Consider the following 17,371-nt stretch of genomic DNA (forward strand, 5'->3'; position numbering starts at 1 on the left):
TGCGGGGCCGCATCCCGCTGCAGGCGCCCGCTCCCAGCCCGAGCGCTCCCCGCTCACCCCTGCGTCCGTCCTGCTGCTGCCACCGCGGCCCCGAACGAGCCCGGAGGCGGAAGCCGTCCCGGACCCAGGCTCCTCCCGCCGCTATAAATAGCGAGGAGCGGGCGGCTGCCTGCTGCCCTGTGTTGTTGCTGAGCCCCATGCCCGGGTGTGCAGCGACCCTACGGGGAGAGGGGTAAACAAGCATCTCTCACCAGGAGTCCTCCAGAGAAGGAGCGGCGGTGCAGTGCGGTGAGCTGCCACTTCTTTGCTGGCAAAGGGAAGGGACGGAGGTGGAGCTCGGAGCCCGTCCCAGTTGCCGTTTTAGGGCAAAGACGTCTAGTATGGCTTTTCATGTGTCTTTGTGTTGTGACCCAGGGATTTCCTCCAGATATAGGAGTGCGTGGCCGTGCCCAACGCGTCCTCTGAGCAGAGGGGTGGGAGAGTGCAGCTGAGCAGCTGTGGTCACCCCATGGCTGTTGCCAGAAAGGAAGGTTCACCACCAGCAGACGTGTACTCTGAGTGAGCTGAACCAAGCAGGGGATTTAATGCCCAGTGTCAGGAGAGCTGATTGATTTGCAAGATCTGAGTAGTGTCAGATTTTCATCTTTCTGGCTTCTATTAATAAGAATTAGATAATTCAGTGAAGCACTGCGTTGCAGTTCTGCTTTCTTTATTACCCCCTTTCAAGTCTGAAGCACTTACAAGGCTTTGCAGTGGAAACCCAAAGCAATTCCTATGATACTGAAATAGCAAAATGTAACCATGGAAACCCCCAAATCTGCTTCACCTGCATACAGATAGGCTGTATTACCTCGGAGAGATGGAGCTGTGATCCTGCAGGGTGTGGGGTATCCTGTGCTCCCAGCAGCTACAGCAGGAGGTGAGCAGCACGGTCAGCAGCATTCACAGAACTGCACTGTTAGCAAGTACAGGAGAGCAATAGGAAGCTGCTGCTGAACAGGCAGGAAAGCCGCTTTTAGAAATGTGGTGAAATTGCAGCATGACGTTGGCAATTTGTTTGTAGACAGGTAGGTCCCTCACACTGATTCATTCTCATTATGTAGTGAGGCTGAAAGCCCCTTTCCATTCACATTCATTCCTCAATGGCTGGGCTGTGCATGTATGGACAGCTGGCATGTTCTTGAATGGACCAAGCAAAATGCCTTTTGTCCACCTGACTGCCCACGGGGATTACAAGTGCTTTTCTGGCTAGCAGTGCTGAGGGAGGTTGAGAAGCAAACATTTGGTAGAGGGGTAAAATGAGGTCTCTGCAAGAAGGAGATAAGCTGTGGCTGAAGGAAGGGGCCTTGCTGAAGGCAAGGAAGCTCGTGTCTGACATATTTCGTTACCTCATGAGACCATGCAGAACTGCTGAGCAACAACAAGTGAACTTAGAGCAGGGAGAGATCATCACAAACGATACCTAGGCACTCAGAAAGGTCAACAAGCAGTAATTTTAGTGAGGGGAGAGCACTTGAAGCTCCACAGACCTATTTCCAGAGTATTTTAAATCTCAAACTGCGCATGTGAAGTAATGGTGTATAAATAGTGTAACTCAGAGGAACTGCGTGTGCACTCACTGCCATCACCAACAGATCAGGAACTGGACCAGAAATGTGGCTGAAACCCAAGATGGTCACCCCGACCTTTCCTCCACCTCTCTCCATCACTCCATCCCCCCATTGTGGGTTGTTCAGCCCTTTATAAAATAATAAGGTTAGCTAGCTTCTGTCGAAATAGCTGCTGCCATCAATGAAATTTTTAGTCAATTGTTCCTTGTGCCTATGAGCTTCACTCATGTCACTGGAAATTTGTTCAGGGGTTATACAATGCCTAGGCAGAGCTTCTGCCCCCTGAGTGGTGTTGGGACAATTGGTTAACACTGGAGATCCAGCCTGTCCAATGCAGGAGCACAGGAACAGCAGCAATGTCCTGCTATATCTCAGCGTGATGTCACGTGGTTTGGGATATTCCTTTGCTCTTTGGGACCACTGTCCTGGCTGTTCACCCTCCCAGCTTCTGGTGTGCTGCAAGCCTGATCTCTGGCAGGGCAATGTGAGGAACTGAATGTGACTTTGTGTAAGCACCATTTGAGAAGCAAAAGCATTGGTGTTTTATCAACATTGATCTCCTCTCCTCTCCTCTTTTTCCCCACAAATCCAAAACATAGCACTACAGGAGCTGCTCTGATTAAAATCAGCTCTATCTCAGCCAAAATCAGTACAATACTTAAGTCTTGCCACAAACACTTTTGATATTCTACTACTGAAGAGTCCTTAGTGGAGTCAAAGCCTGAGATGATGCAAATCTCTAGCCACATCTGTAAGTGTGACAGCTTAAAAGTTTGCAAAGATCTCAAGGAGAACTTTTGACAGGATCTCATTGTTGATATAGGTTTTGTTGCTTGGCATTGGCACCCACAGACAAGGGCCAATGACAATCCTCATTCTTGTCCACTCTAGACAGACAGCAAGGAGGCTGCTGTCACTCAAACAATTACTTCTTTCAGACTGGCACTCCCAGTGGGATGGATGGAGCGGGGTTATCTGTTATCAGATGAGTTTGATGTTATCTTATTTTTTCTTTTCTCCCCAGTCAATCATGCCTTGCCAAAAGAGCGGAACTGTTTCCAGCTCAGTCATCTATTTCTCTCCTGTTTAAGTATTTGGGTATGGTGGTCTCATGACAACCCGCTTGAGATGCTATCATTAATTCTGACGTTGTCAGTCTGCTGCTAGTGCCTCTATCAGAGGTATGGATGTGATGGTGTGCAGCACAACTGTGCTTCTGAATTCTGCCTGGACTTAATGTTACCTCAACAGGACAATACAGTGTATAATGTGAGTTAGGACTTACTTCAGTTTGAGTCTGCAACATGAGTGCTGAGATATATTCCAGATGAAAAACTTCAGAAGCCTTCAGTAAATGCAATTATTTATTTATTATTTTGAAAGTGTTAGAAATATTATTAAAATACAAGAGCAGAAAATAATACACATGAATTGGGAAACAAAACAAAACATGCTAACTACAGGTGTGTACTTTGGGGTTCATCTTGGTCAAATGCAGCATTCACTACGTAGCCATAATTGTGTTCACGTACTCTGTCACCTGATGTATCCTCAGACTCGTGCAAAGATGAATTCCGTGCATTGATATTTGCATCTGCCTTTCTCCTCCTTCTGTACACAAACAAAAAAACACCAACAACCATCTTTAATTTCTTATCTGCAATGGGAGGTCAAACCGTGGTGTGAGTGTGTATGTCAGACCCCGAAGAGTCCTGAGTTTTGTGGTAGTGATGCATATGCCTTATATAATAGGAATGGCACATCTTCATTCCTGTAGAAAAAAGCTTTCCCTCATATTCCTCAAATCATATCTTGAACACTGTACTTTTTGTTTCTGCAGATGTGGGAATAGCAGGAGTTTGGGGGTGTACAGATGCTAAAATGAGTGTAGGTGTCTTGCCCTTGCTGAATGTAGCAAAGCCAGGAATAGTCTTACCTGAACAGATACACTGCAGAGGTGACGAGAATGACAACAGCAACCACTGCTACTGTAACTCCAACAGCGATGGCAACTGTATTGCTCTGAGAACTCTCTGGGATACTTGTGTCATCTGAAGAAGAAATGAACGGTCACTGTAAGCTAAGAGCACTGAGAACAGAAGATTCTCCTCAATTTCAAGTGTGAAACCACATACACTGTGGAATCAGATGTGCTTGTGTGCTTGGTTTATATTGTGTTCTCTGACTGAACTGGCTTTTTGGAATGGTGTCAGACCAAGGTCCTGTATGCACTGCAGAACCCTGCTGTCATGCTTTCTAACATCTCTTTGCTGAGGGACCTGCCCCCTTCTTTCTGTTTGAACATACTAGTACAGACCTGACCGCCCAGCTTGTGGTACAAGGCCCAGTTTTTACCTGAAGGAATAGTGTCACTGACTTGGTAGGAATGTGCAGTGGAATATTTCTAGTGTCAGCTTCCACTCTGCCTGTGACAGAAATACAATCTACCCTTGAAAAGATGTGATGAGATCCCAGACTGATCTGACACCCCCTTCCACTGGGTTGCTTATTGATTCGCAGCATGGAAATTAAGAGTCAGCTCAGACTTCTCCATAATGACCCACCTCTTTTTTTTTTTTTATTAGTGGTGTGTGTAATTCAGGCAGTGAAATCCAAAATAATTTTATTACCTATCCTTTCAATGTTGCAGCTTTGTCCTGTGTACAGCTCTGTACATTCACAGTAGTAGTTGTCAGAGGTGCCATTGGTTGTTTCAGAGCAAATTCCATCATTCTGACAAGGACTTGGCATACATGGTCCAGCTAGCAAAAAGGAAGGAGAAACACTTGAGAATCTCATGTAATCCAGCCCTGAGAGAACTGCTCTTGGTTAGATTACACTGTTACTGCTGGACATGCCCTGTATTTTAAAGCCTGTTACTTGTTTTGTGTTTGATAGCAGGGGTATGGAAAGAAACACCTATGACAAAATATCAGAGGGAGTTCTCCAGTAAGCTTATTAAGTCAGCTTATTATTTCTTCTGTTCAGACTGTTGCAAATAGCCCAGACACAGATATATCCTATAAGCAGTAACTCAAGACTTCTTAGCAGTGAAGGTTTAGTGGTTCACTTACTCCTGTAGCACCCACGAGTGTAGTTTGCAATGTTACAGATTTCATCAGAACCGCACACTATGTTAGAGCAGGTGACAGTGGAGCTCTCTGTGCACTGGCATTTCTGGGAGCAGTCATCAGTGGTGAACACTTCTCCAATCTGGAAGATAGCAGTTGAATGTTAAAAAATATCAAAATATCAGTATCAAAAACATGAATGGAACACTGGAGCCCCATGCTACTCTGATTCTTCCTGGTGAAAGACAACATGCAGATCTCTCTTTTTTGTACTTTGAATACAGAAAGCAAGCAAGCAGCTCATTAACCCAGCTCCTTGAAACTCAAGGAATACTGATGAAAATCTGAGGTGTGAGATCCTAACCCCAGGTTGGGTACATGGACAACCAACAATATCTAACTGTTGCTGGAGATAAAGTAGCAAATGCATCATGTTGTGCCTCCAAGACAATGTGCAAAGGTGCCATGTTCACTTCTCTGGCAAGCCCCATTTGTTTAGAGTGTCTAGTTCCTCCCATAACACCATCCATACTTGCTTTAGGCCTTGTCTGTATCAAATCTTCAGTGCCAAAATGACTACAATGCTTTTTATTCCACAGCTGGAAGGGTGCGATCTCTGGATTCCTCAGAATCCAGCCTTGCTGGGGCTGTCTTCATGCTGCAGCCAGCCTTACAGACTCAGCCCCTCCTATGCCACTCTTCATTGAGAGGAGACGGACCATGGTGTCCAATAGAATTTTTCTATGACTGGTATATTATAAATTTTAGAACCTATTCTGGCTGTTTACAGTAATAAAGATGAAAAATTAACAAGGAGGTCAGAGAGTAATCATATTCTTCCCCCAAGTGCCTGCAAAGTATTCTGACAGGCAGAGTTTCAGAGGCAGACTGAGCAATGCATTCTCTCTTCCTTACCTCCAGAGACCAGAATATTATTAAATAAATTGCTCTTTGTTTCTAATGCAAAGTTACATGCTGAGGAGAACAAAGAGATTATCTAAATAATTAGCACAAGAAAATATTGTTTAGCACTGTGGGAGCTGTCTGGCCTGCTGAGACACTGTACCTCATAATATTTGTCAAGGTATGTGCAGCCACATTCTCTGTAAGGCACGCAGTCAGAGTCACTAAGAACGTAGCCAGGGAGACATTCACAGCCTTCAACACAAGGCGATTCACACTCAGAGGGGCTGGTCATGTCACTGCAGGATGCTGGGCATGCAGTCATGCATGAGTTGTATTTGCTGTTGGGTGGACACGACATCTCTGTAAGAATAAGGAGAGTCCAGTTATAACAGGTTGCAGCTACACATTGCCTCTTCAGAGCTATTTTGTAAGGGCAAAATGATGAACACACACACAGAGAAATGTTCATACGTATATAATGGTAATGAAGTTATAAGTGGATGACCCCACAGTAAGGAAATCCATTCTCAAAGCTATTCATATGCTGTACTCAGAGTCCAGGTTTTCACTGATGTCTAATTACCTCTCACACATACGGAGTAGTTATCACTGAAAGCATCAGAGTAGTTTCACAGCTCTGAGAAGTGTGTTTCATCAGAAATACAAAATCCTCTACCCATGGGTGATGCAAGGTAAGTATGGCCTGGATTAACCACTCAGCTTGGGAAAAAAAAATGTTAGGAAAAAGAGGTTTGAGATTATCGTAAATTCTGTTTCAGCATTTTTCAGTCTGATAGACCAGTTGGGAATGGAGATATTTTATTTTTCTCATGGAACTTCTCATGGCAGGGGAGCTGACTGCTCTGCTCCCCTAAGTAGCTTTCTAAGGTGGAGTCTAGTACAAGACATCAGCATAAGACTCGGAGGCAGCAACGGAAGAGCAAGTGTGCATGCTAAACTATGAACAATGATTGAAGTGTGCATCAATGTTTGTAAGACCTAAGAAGCTTTGACATACAGTGCTTCTAGCAAAAACCTCTAATCTCACATTTTAAGAGTCCTTTAGGCAGAAACCACACTTTTATTTTCTTCCTGTACTTACCACAAGCTGTCTGTTGCCTCCAGCCTTCCATATTGACTCCTTGCTCCTGACAAGCAAGCACGTACTCTTTCAGATGGCGACATAATGTCTCAGCAGCATCTTCCTCCACACACATATCAAAGACGCAGTTCCTATGTGCAACATGAGAAAGCATTCATGCACTATACTTTTTATTTTTTGTTTGCTGGTGCTACCTTCTCAACTTTGCTGATCATCTGAATATCAGTGGCCTGATCTTCAGGGGCAGTGAGAACTGAGGTGAATGGGATCTGCAAATATACAGTATCTCAGAAAAATAAAGCAGCCACTAAGAAAGTAAAATGGGCTGCCCAACCAAATTCTAGAGTGAGGAGAAAGGTGGGCTTACATTAAGAATCAGGATATAGACCCTGAAGTCAGTGGTCCATTTGTTTGGTTTAAGGCACTTTCACGTTCCTCTCACAGCTAAGAGAGGCTTTGAAGTGGGCACCGCCTTTCTTTGTACGTTACTTACAACTATATGAGTAAAGAAATCTGGTAGCTGCTTGGCAATTCTTTGACTAATGAATGATGATCCTAAGAATTAATCAGCAGGTTTCATATGGTTCAAAACCAGATGTGTGGGAACTGTGTACATAGGAGGCCAGATGAACAGAGGGAACTTTCTTGCCACTGCCACGCGAGTTATTCTTTACTACTGTCACTGACAGCTTTAGTCTCTGCAGCTCTGACTTGAAGACTGCATTTTACAAAACTACAATTGCTGAAAAATATCCAATAGAGGCAGGTACTGATTGAATTATCACTGAATGTGAATGAGAACTCTGAGCACACTGGAAATCCCAGCCTACAGGTATAATGTTCAATGCTGCTGCCTTAGGTAAAGAGGAAAGCTACTTTCTAGAGATAACAGAAAAGCGAAACTAAATAGAAAAACAGATCTTAATTTAAAAAACATAAACAAAAACAAATAAGGGGAACTGAACGTATAACTAATAGAAGCTCTGGACCCAGTTCTCCAAAGACATTCACTATCTTCTGTTCCTAGAAACTGAAGATGTACAGTTCTTATTGGAGATAAACTCCAAAATTGTTTTGGAAGTGCAGAGAAAAATTGCCCAGATTGCAGCAGACACTTACATGGAATAAGGCTCTGGTGGGACTTCAGAATGACAATTTGCAAAAGGACCGTCCAATGCAGTCAGAATTTGACATTTAGAAGTGCTGTTTTCTTGCATCAGCTTATTTTCACTGCAGCCTTGATAAAGCCCTGTATCTGGTTCCTCATCAGGCTCATCTTCCACAGTGGTTTCTCGCCTGGAAATGAAGTCATTATGAAACCATCAGATCTCTGTACATCCAGCATCCATAGCACTAGTTTGCAAGTAACAGCATTTCTGCCTTGTGATAGAAGTGTCAGCTTATTTCTCTCTCAATTTTTATACTGAATGTGAAGTAGGTTTATAAAGTAAATCAAAGATGTACTACAACAATTCCTACCATTTTGGAGATGGGTTTTTAAATATAAAAGAATAGCTGTTGTTATTTCCATGGACATTCTATATGACACAAGTTTCATCCAGGCCTCCTTCACATAAGCCATTCAATAATAACTGAATGCTAGGCAGCTGGAGTAGACCACCATTTCTTGGAGGTATGTTCCCTTTTACTGAAGAACTGGCTACATGCCTGAAGTGTCAGAATTCTTCTCCAAACATAACTTTCCAGAGCCTCTCTATGCTCAACATTAGCCTACATGCTGCTTTCTGCTATTCTGCTGGACAGGTTTTCACAGCTAAATTGTATCCTGATGACTAATACAATTCTATTTACATACTGAAAAAAAATACAAATAATGTAATAATTTCTGCTGGTGGTTAAGCAACCTCAAAGACCTTTCAAAGCAAATTGAAAAGCTGGAAGGAGAGAAGAAAACTTAGTTCCCTGTTTCAGTGTTCTGTATGGACTAATTAGGGCAGCGTGGCCTGATCACAAATATCACACTGATTTTTATTCAAAAGAATGTCCCAGTTTTTTTTTTGTACTATCAGAAAACACAATGTAGTCATGAAAATAGGGAAGTTAGATACTTGAAGAATCTCTTCTGTGAGGAACTGTGAATTCATCTTGATGGATTTTGAAAGTGCCTTCATGTTCCAGAGGGAGGGATGACACTGAACCAGGATCTGCCTGTCCATCCAGCGAATGATGCATTTAATCTTTGCCAGGACCCGTGAGCTTGGCAGATACCTTATTTATCCCTGTGCCCTAGCTGTTGTAATGGCTGTGACTCCAAAGAAGGACGCTGAACTAAAGCAATGCAGTGACAGCTCAGGCCTCTTTTGGCAAGATGGAAAGGCACTGATATTTCACCTTAGTGTTGAGTAGGAAAAGTCCCCACATGAAGACCAAGGAAAGAAGAAGTTACAGAAATCTGGCTGCATAGTTAGACCTGAATATTAACTGTGGCTTAATTTCCTGACTTCCAGTGGCTGTGTTTGCCAGGGATATTAAGTAGAAAACTAGGTACCTGAAACGAGAGGTTCTTTTCACAGGAACCTTCCAGCTCTCACCAAATGCATTCACATTCTTCAGCCAAACACCATCTGGGTTTGTGAAGTCATTTCTAGATCTCCCATCAAAGTCACCACACAAACCTTCTACTCTGTTGTTATAGGTGTTGGCCAGCTTTATATCTAGGAAAGTTCAAAGGAAAAAAATAGCCATTACAAAGAAATATTTTCTTCTAAATATATGGAGGAGGTGAAAAAAAGTGTGAAGTACTGAATTCCATGATTCGGACTGCAGCTGGTAGTGTGATGCAGGATTTGAAATCATCAGAAATACCATGGCTGTGTTACATCGTAAAGCAGGGGTAACTCCACTTTGAACAGAGGAGGTAATGTGTTTTCAGCTTACATGAATGAGTTCTGTATGCATGATATAGAAGTCCTGCTGAGAAACACTAAAGAATGAGATTATTTGGAACACACTTGAGAGGAAGCATGTAGAAGAATGCGCTCTCAGTTGTTCAGCTTGAGGACCTCAGTTGTGTAACCGGGTTAAGCTGGGAAAGAGGCAGATCCACACTTTGCCCCTATCTTTCTGATCAGCTGCTTAAAGTCATTTGCTTCTGTTTCCAACACTCAGGCCTTAACACTAAAAATAGCAGAACACTCTGACTCCACATAGAATTTCTCCTAAATTCAGGTGGATGCAGATAAAGAAGTGCCAACTTCCATGAGAAATAATTTTTGTTTCAGTTTTCTGGAAGTTCGTGTCACAAAAAACCACAGGCTTAAAGGGTGAAAATTTCTAATTTTACCTTGAGTTTAGACCTACTCGGTAATGATAACATTTTTTGACATAGTGCATAAATATTCCTGCAGATTGTTTTAGTATCACTTACCTGCATTTTGATCACCATCATAGCTCAGGTATAAGCCAAAATCTGTCTCCAGGTAAATTCTTGTTGTCCTCTGATATATACGAATACCATCATGGGGACGAACAGGGGCTCTCACCCTCACACCATCCAACTAAAAAGGAAAGAATAAGTTAATACTTATGATATGCTTGCCAAATTCATATGTGACTTTGATACTCCTTTGCAGGTAAATACTGCAAAGGAGCATTCCTCTTTTCTGGTTTTATGATAAATACATGATATTTTAACCAGGTAAAAAATGCAGTATTCAACTTTTAAACTAATAAAATCATATATTAAGGAAAGTCATCTAGACACAGCATTCTTACATCATTGTAATTCCTGAGAGATTTCCATTGCTGAACAAAAATGCATGTATGAGCCAATGTACACTATTATGGACCAACGAAGAGGGCAGAAATGAAGTTTTCCCAGTATAATTCACTCTTGTCCCTACCACTGATCATATTTTGTGTGGTTTTATTGTAAGTTTTGGATATTTGGTATTTTATTCCTAAATGTCCATTTATTTATTCATTTTAAGTAGAATCTATCTTTCACAGCATTAGAAAAAAACAACACAACTAAAACCACACTTTTGCCCCATAGTACTGCTGTAGTAACACTGTTAGCTTTAATACTTACATTCTTTAAAACAAACCTTTTATTTGTCAGTTTTACTACAAAGGAGAACCTTTGTCTGTGCTCTGCAGTCAGTGAGAGACTTACCAGTATTTGCTTGCCTTGCCTGAATCGCACTTCGTGATTGTAAACGTTGATGATGACCTCTTTCAGGTAAGTAATGCGTCGATTCAGACGAAGAGGATAGTTCATGCCTTCGACACTGAACTGTGTCAGAGTATCAGGTAGGTCAGGGATGGTCTGAGTCAGAATGTATGTGTATTTCCCTTGGAAGTGGTGCACCAAACCATCAAATGTGATATAATGTGGATCGCCTATGATCCGGCACTTCCCGAAACCTAAAGAAAAAGAGTTTCATTGCCTTCCAATCTGAATGCACATGCCAAATCTTATGCATAAATCTGATTAATACAGATTAGATAAAAATAATCGCTGCTGACATGCAATCCTCTCAAAATAAAGATGGGTGCTCAGGCATCACCCTAGCAAATGGGCACTCAGATGGAGAGCCAACCAGAGAAACTCATTCTTCTGCTGAGAACCAATGGGAACCAATAGAACCAAAGCATGGCAGTAGGGTTTATTACCTTTATAGACACTAAGCTGTACACATCGGTTCTCTGCAGAGGAATGACTGCCACATAACATGGCTTGCAGTGGGCTCGTAAAGATGTTGGTTTCATAATCCTCAGCAATATATTACTACAAAATTATTTGAACATGACAAGCAGTATCTAATTTTGAAATTAGACAGTGTAACTGCTGTAACACTGATCTCTTTTCAGGTTACTAAACTGGTCATTGGGTTCACCAGACCTTTCAGATGCAAGGACTATCATCTAAGTATTCTCTTTGACTGCAGTGTGCAAAGCCAATTCCTTAAGACTGCTGTGGTATTTCAACTGTGACATTCTGTGAAAAGGGAGCAAGGAGAAGCTGGATTTGCTCCATGCTTCTGCACTGATCATCAATACAATAGGACCTATGCCATCCTATTCTTGAAAATTGAAGTGTAGAGGCATTAGGCAACAAGATACCTACTAAACTGTCCAAGTTACCATGAGGACTTGGGATTAACCATAATATAGCAGGGCCAACATCTCAGTGTAAGAATTCAGTCAAAACAAGTACTGGATGAAAAGCACTGAGATTGGCTATTAAGTATCTGTTGAGATCTATTCTGTCCTATTTTGCCTCTATTATTCGTATTTTCAAATCAATATGCAGGAGAAAATAAAAAATTAATTGCCAAAGGATTAATAGCTGTACATACCAGACTTTTATTTTTCATAAATGCAATGGATATATATTTAAATCAGCCAGAATGACCTGCCAAGTTTCTAGATGTATATAGATTTTTCAAACTCTTGTTCTACTTCTCTCTTCAAATACCCTGTCTCATACTGTAACTTCCTATTCTGAGAAATGAGGCCTTTTTTGTGCTTAATAATGTGTCATCAATAGTAGTGTCAGACCTGCCTTTTCATGTCGTAAAGGTTGGAAGTGCCATGAATGAAAGAACAGACACTCACATCCCTCCTCCTTCTCTAGTCTTCATGTAATAGCAGATGAATATCTGCCTGTACATACCTGTTGGATTGCACTTGTATTTTCCACTTTTGATCAAGCAGGTTTCTTTAGAATCACATCCATAACTCTGACATTTGATGACACCATTCTGCTGACATTGACATCTTTCGGTGCAGTGCGGAGTAATCCAGGTCTCCCCAACCTGGACACAAATTATGCTATATTACCAAGGTGCTGAGGAATAGAAAGTCAGTAGCAAAACAAGTGGAGTCTGGCTAGGTGCATCCTGCTGGCCATTCCACAATTGCTCAATCTAGGTGCAATCTTATCAAGAAACCGAGAGAGGGGCAATCTCAGTCCATTTATCTTCTACAAGGGAATTGGAACACATAACAGGAATAGGATAGACTACCCAATTAACTTTTATGAAGTTTCCAGTATGCTTCAATGTTGGCTTCAAGGTGGAAATTACCATGTTCCTCTAACAACTTAAGCCCACAAATTTTGCTAAACAAATGAAATGTATTTAAAATGGTAGACTCCGAAGATTTTTCTTTCTCATCCTGTTGGACCTGCAAGTTTTGCTGTCAGAGATTTATCCTACAATTAACTACTTACACTGTAGTAATTGTTGTCATCATCCCTGCAGCCGCAGTTGCTGAGTGGAACACACTTGTCATTACTGAGCACATAATTATCATCACACTCACAGCCCTCTGTGCACGATTCTGTCTTCTCACAAAGGGATGAGGCAAAGATGTCATTGCACGTTGATGGGCAGGCAGAGGCACAGGCTGTGTAATGGCTGTGGGATGGACAGGGCAATGCTGCGTGGGTAAAGAGAATAGAAGCAGTGTTATTAAATACATTAAAACAGATGTTCTTGCCTGATATCTTCAACTTGACCTTCTTATAGATCATTTTGCTCATCAAACAAAAACTTTATCTTCTTTTCTTTCTTTTTTCCATAATTAGATGGTAGCTTTGTTGAATGGATGAAGTGTGGCAAGAACTTGGCCTTTAATAAGCAACTTGGTCTGAATTGTCAGTGAGTGGCTTTGATCCCTGTCTTCAGTTCAGTTTCCCATTTTGTTTTTTATTTCTGGTTATATCACAGTTATTATAGTTGAACTTGATGATCTTGAAGATCTTTTCCAACATAAATGATGCTGTGATTCTATTATTTCTCCATTTTAGACTCACTGAAGTATCTCAAGACATTCATTTGATTATGAAAACAATTCTAACTCCACACTATCATCCACAACTCATCTAGTTGTTATCACTGGGTTTAGTTCAGCTTGCAAACAGTTCAGCAACAGAGCCAAGTCGTAAAATCATAACAACAGAATTGCTTATTTTGAAAATTTTGTCTTAATTATCCTTTATATAACTTGTCTACCTAATAATGCTCATTTGTCTTATGCTGTCAGCCATCCAATTTTCTGGCTTTTTTTTTTCATTTTTTTGTACACTTACGACAAAATGTGCTATTCCTCCATGTAATGGTGATGCCTTGATTCCTGCAGGTGTCCACATAGAACTGAACTATGTCGCAAAGAGCAGACTTCATGCCATCATATCGACACATGTCATAGGTGCAGATCTTTATGAAGTCTTCAGGATTCACCAGATCATGACATGCTTTGAATTTGTCTGATTTTAGGACATTGCACTGGCTTTCAATGATTGGTTTATTCTCATCAGTGCAAGGAGGAACATCATCTTCTCTTGAGTCTGATAAACAACTGCAAGAAAACACAGAAACAGCTGCACTTGAGTTTCAAAGACATATATGAGACTGAGAAAGAAACTGGAAAGTTTGTTGCCAGTGAAAGGTACTAAATAAACAGTGCTGGAGACTGCAGTCTTACTTCTGTCTACAAGTGGAAGAATAGCAGCAGTAGATCTGCATGGCAATCACCATGCTGCTTCTTGACCTTTGTTACACTCACTCAACCTGACCCTGACGACAGGACTGATTTCCCAGCTTGACTTTGGACCTGCCTCATCTCTGCAGAGTTGTGTGGTGATCCGGACTCTTTGCTGACCCTGGCTGCAACCCATGAGCATGCACTGCTTGCCTTCTGTGGACACTGTGGCATGGGCTTTGGCTGTTGAACCCATGGTTGTACAAACTGTGTTACTATGCTAGGCTCTCTGTACCTTAGGGGACATCTGGCCATCACTGTTCCTGAACTCCATCCTCCTGTTCTAAGTATTTTTTTCAGTGTAAAATAAACATAGGCTGTATCCACACTGTGGACTACTCCAAAGTTAATTCCCCAAGTGTGTGTGTGGATCAGTAAAATGGCTGTCGTTTCCATCTGGCCTGTATGGTGATTTCTGGTGGTGATGGTTTTTTCTTTTGAGCTTTTAACTAAAGAAGAGAAAAATCTCATACGCACTGTTTGTATGTTACGGACTCATAAAATAGATAAGGCAATTAGAGGAAGAGTGTTCCAAAGAAAAATGGAAAGTATGAAGTAATGCTTACCCTGCATCACTGTCTTCTTCCACTTTCCAGCTATTTCCAAACTGTGTGACACTGACAATTGTACCATTGGGCAAGGACAGATCATCTTTATAATTGTCGTTGAAGTTACCACACATGCCTTGTACCTGCAAGCAAACAAGAACTATACTCTAAAAACAATCTGCTCTACACCAGCTTCCCCAGTAAGTTTTTAATCATTGCCTCTGGAATGATGAGGTTGAAACACTAATGACGATCAGCCCTGTACTAAATATTTCAGACATACTGACTGCAACAATAGAGAATAAATAGATGCTATGACACTCTAAGACTTCAAGTCATTTAATTCTATAAGCTGAATTTATTCCCCTAGCTGGGTCATTTTCTACCAGTTCTCCTTTGGAACACAAGGAAATTTGTGTGAAGAGAAAAAATAAGAAAAAAACGATGTGTGTTACAATACAGCTATGAAGAAAGATGCAGTAGCAAAACATGAGAACAAAGAAAATGAAAATAAATACACAAGTAGTGGTTTTGAAAGAATACCAATATGTTTACACAGTAAATCTTACCTTTGAGAAGTAAGATTGTGGGAGGGTTATTTCCAGATGATCATCACCATCATATTTCACTATCACACCAAAGTCTGTTTCCACTACTAGGTAATTGCCAATATTTCCAATGGACACACCCCGCACACGGTTCTCCACTGGAGTGTAGACCCTCTCATTGTTCAGCTGGAGACATAAATCATTTGTCAGTATGGATGATCTCCCATGAATGCTTTTCTGCTCGAATCTATATTCCTTGGGGTGCTGAAGATTACTCTGACAGTTTTAGATTCTTCACACTTTCACTATTACATATTCCACCTACAGGTTGCAAAAATCATCTTTTCAACTGAGGTGAGCTGGGCAGGCTCTAGCTATAGATGACTGAGCTGACAACAGTTAATGAAGTGGGGAGGTACATTCTTTAGTTCAGACAACAGTTTTCAGATCCAGAGGCTCTCGTCTCTATCTCCAAGATAGGCTAATAGAACAATGAAACTAGAAGACAAGCCTTGGGAAATGGTCAAAAACTATGTTTCCCCACAACATCAACTTAAGGGAGATGTGTGTAAACACTAAGGATATACATACATGTTTCTTATGAAACATAGAGGTCCTTTTTCCTACAGCTACTGTAGGGAGCTGATTTTAAGATAACTCTTACTGGAATAAATAGCGCTAACACCTACCAGGATTTCTTTGCTTTTCCGAAGGGTGATTCGTGTGCCATACACATCTATGTAGACCTCTTTCAGGTATGTGGCCCCTCTTAGCCCTCGGTCTTCATTCTTGCCAAGGATGGTTATTGGGTTGACATTGTAGCTGACAGACTTAACCAAAGTGTAGGTGCAGGTACCCACAAATGTGTACATCAATCCATCAAAAGTGAAATAGTGGGGATCTCCTGCCACCTGACATGTTACTTGGCCTGAAAGTGAAAAAAATGATATAAGGATTCTGGACTGGATTTCACCATGGACTCAACTGATCACAGACATTTGTATTAGCGCATCAACTTAATCCTCATCATTATTACAAGGAGAAACTTTCAACGAGGTATTTCAGATTCACAGCAATGGCATTTACCTGGAAATGAGAAATTTCCAGTAGATATCTCCTAAATTTAATTTAATTATTGCATACAAACTGGCAATTTGTCAACAAATCAATCTGTTTATCTGTTTCTATATGCTGTTGTAGACATAATGCATGCTAATTAAGAGTAATCCAGAGCTTTCCTATGCAGTAATATGAGAATACATAAATATATGAGTAAATATAAGTATCAATATGAATGTAAATAAATATGTATCTGTATACATAATTATGTCAGAAACTTGCTAACAAGCAGTCTCTCAGAAATGGCTCTCAGTCCCAAATTTAGAACTTGTAGCACTGGTGATTTGTTTCTTGAATTTGTATGATCAAGATAAAAAGAATCCAAGGGACCTTACAGGCTGTTGGCAGGCAGCATCAATTTTTGCAGATATCAATTACAGTAGAAGAAAATCAGTGATTGCAAGACAGACCATCATGTCTTCTTGTATCTTACTACTATCAGCAGTTAGTTGGAATTATCTTTGCCATCACATATGAAAATATATTTATGAGAAGGTTAGAGAGAGAATAAGAATCTAATCATGGAATTGACACTGGGAAGAATTTTCTGCGAGGACTTACCATTGGAATGACAGCCCAGCACACCATCCTTAACACTGCATTCCTCTCGTACTCCACACTCCCAGACTGAACAAGCAATCACGTTATTAGCATTGCAAGTGCAGCGTTCTGTGCAGGAATAACTGGTGAACCAGCTTTCACCCAGCTGAGGAGAAAAAAATATGTAGAATTATATACTATAAGATAAATAGGATGGTGATGCCATGAGAGACAATCTAATTACTAGTATTTGAATGTGCACGATATGTGATCATTTTCTTCAGTTATGACCACAGAACTCAGTGATCAAAAAGGTTGGCAAAGTGAATCTTTTTTACTATTATTAACAGTGTAAATAGCAATTGTGATAGTGTTTTTTTCTCACAGTGATAGCAATTGAGATAATTTGTACTTTCTT

The 17,371-nt window shown here is 41.1% G+C and overlaps 2 protein-coding genes across 2 annotated transcripts in view; both read right to left on the reverse strand.

Moving 5' to 3' along the window:
• Positions 1–199, reverse strand: part of LOC104912523 (zonadhesin-like) — a 9,126-nt gene extending 8,927 nt beyond the window's left edge. Inside the window, exon 1 of the mRNA XM_010716356.2 lies at positions 58–199. Coding sequence (XP_010714658.2) covers positions 58–199 — 142 coding nt within the window. The remainder of the gene's footprint in view (positions 1–57) is intronic.
• A 2,825-nt stretch (positions 200–3,024) lies between these two features.
• LOC100547689 (zonadhesin-like) lies at positions 3,025–17,134 on the reverse strand. The gene is made up of 17 exons (XM_003209120.4): positions 16,975–17,134; positions 15,984–16,222; positions 15,316–15,480; positions 14,765–14,889; positions 13,747–14,015; positions 12,886–13,094; positions 12,328–12,469; positions 10,825–11,075; positions 10,078–10,207; positions 9,199–9,364; positions 7,809–7,985; positions 6,690–6,820; positions 5,748–5,947; positions 4,685–4,823; positions 4,241–4,372; positions 3,547–3,661; positions 3,025–3,221 (listed from the first exon to the last, which is right to left on the reverse strand). Exons 2-17 carry the CDS (start codon positions 16,164–16,166, stop codon positions 3,068–3,070), a joined length of 2,688 nt encoding a protein of 895 aa, XP_003209168.2. The 5' UTR covers positions 16,167–16,222; positions 16,975–17,134; the 3' UTR covers positions 3,025–3,067.
• Positions 17,135–17,371: the final 237 nt, after the last annotated feature.

Source organism: Meleagris gallopavo, chromosome 11, assembly GCF_000146605.3.
Source record: "Meleagris gallopavo isolate NT-WF06-2002-E0010 breed Aviagen turkey brand Nicholas breeding stock chromosome 11, Turkey_5.1, whole genome shotgun sequence".
Lineage (NCBI taxonomy): Eukaryota > Metazoa > Chordata > Aves > Galliformes > Phasianidae > Meleagris > Meleagris gallopavo.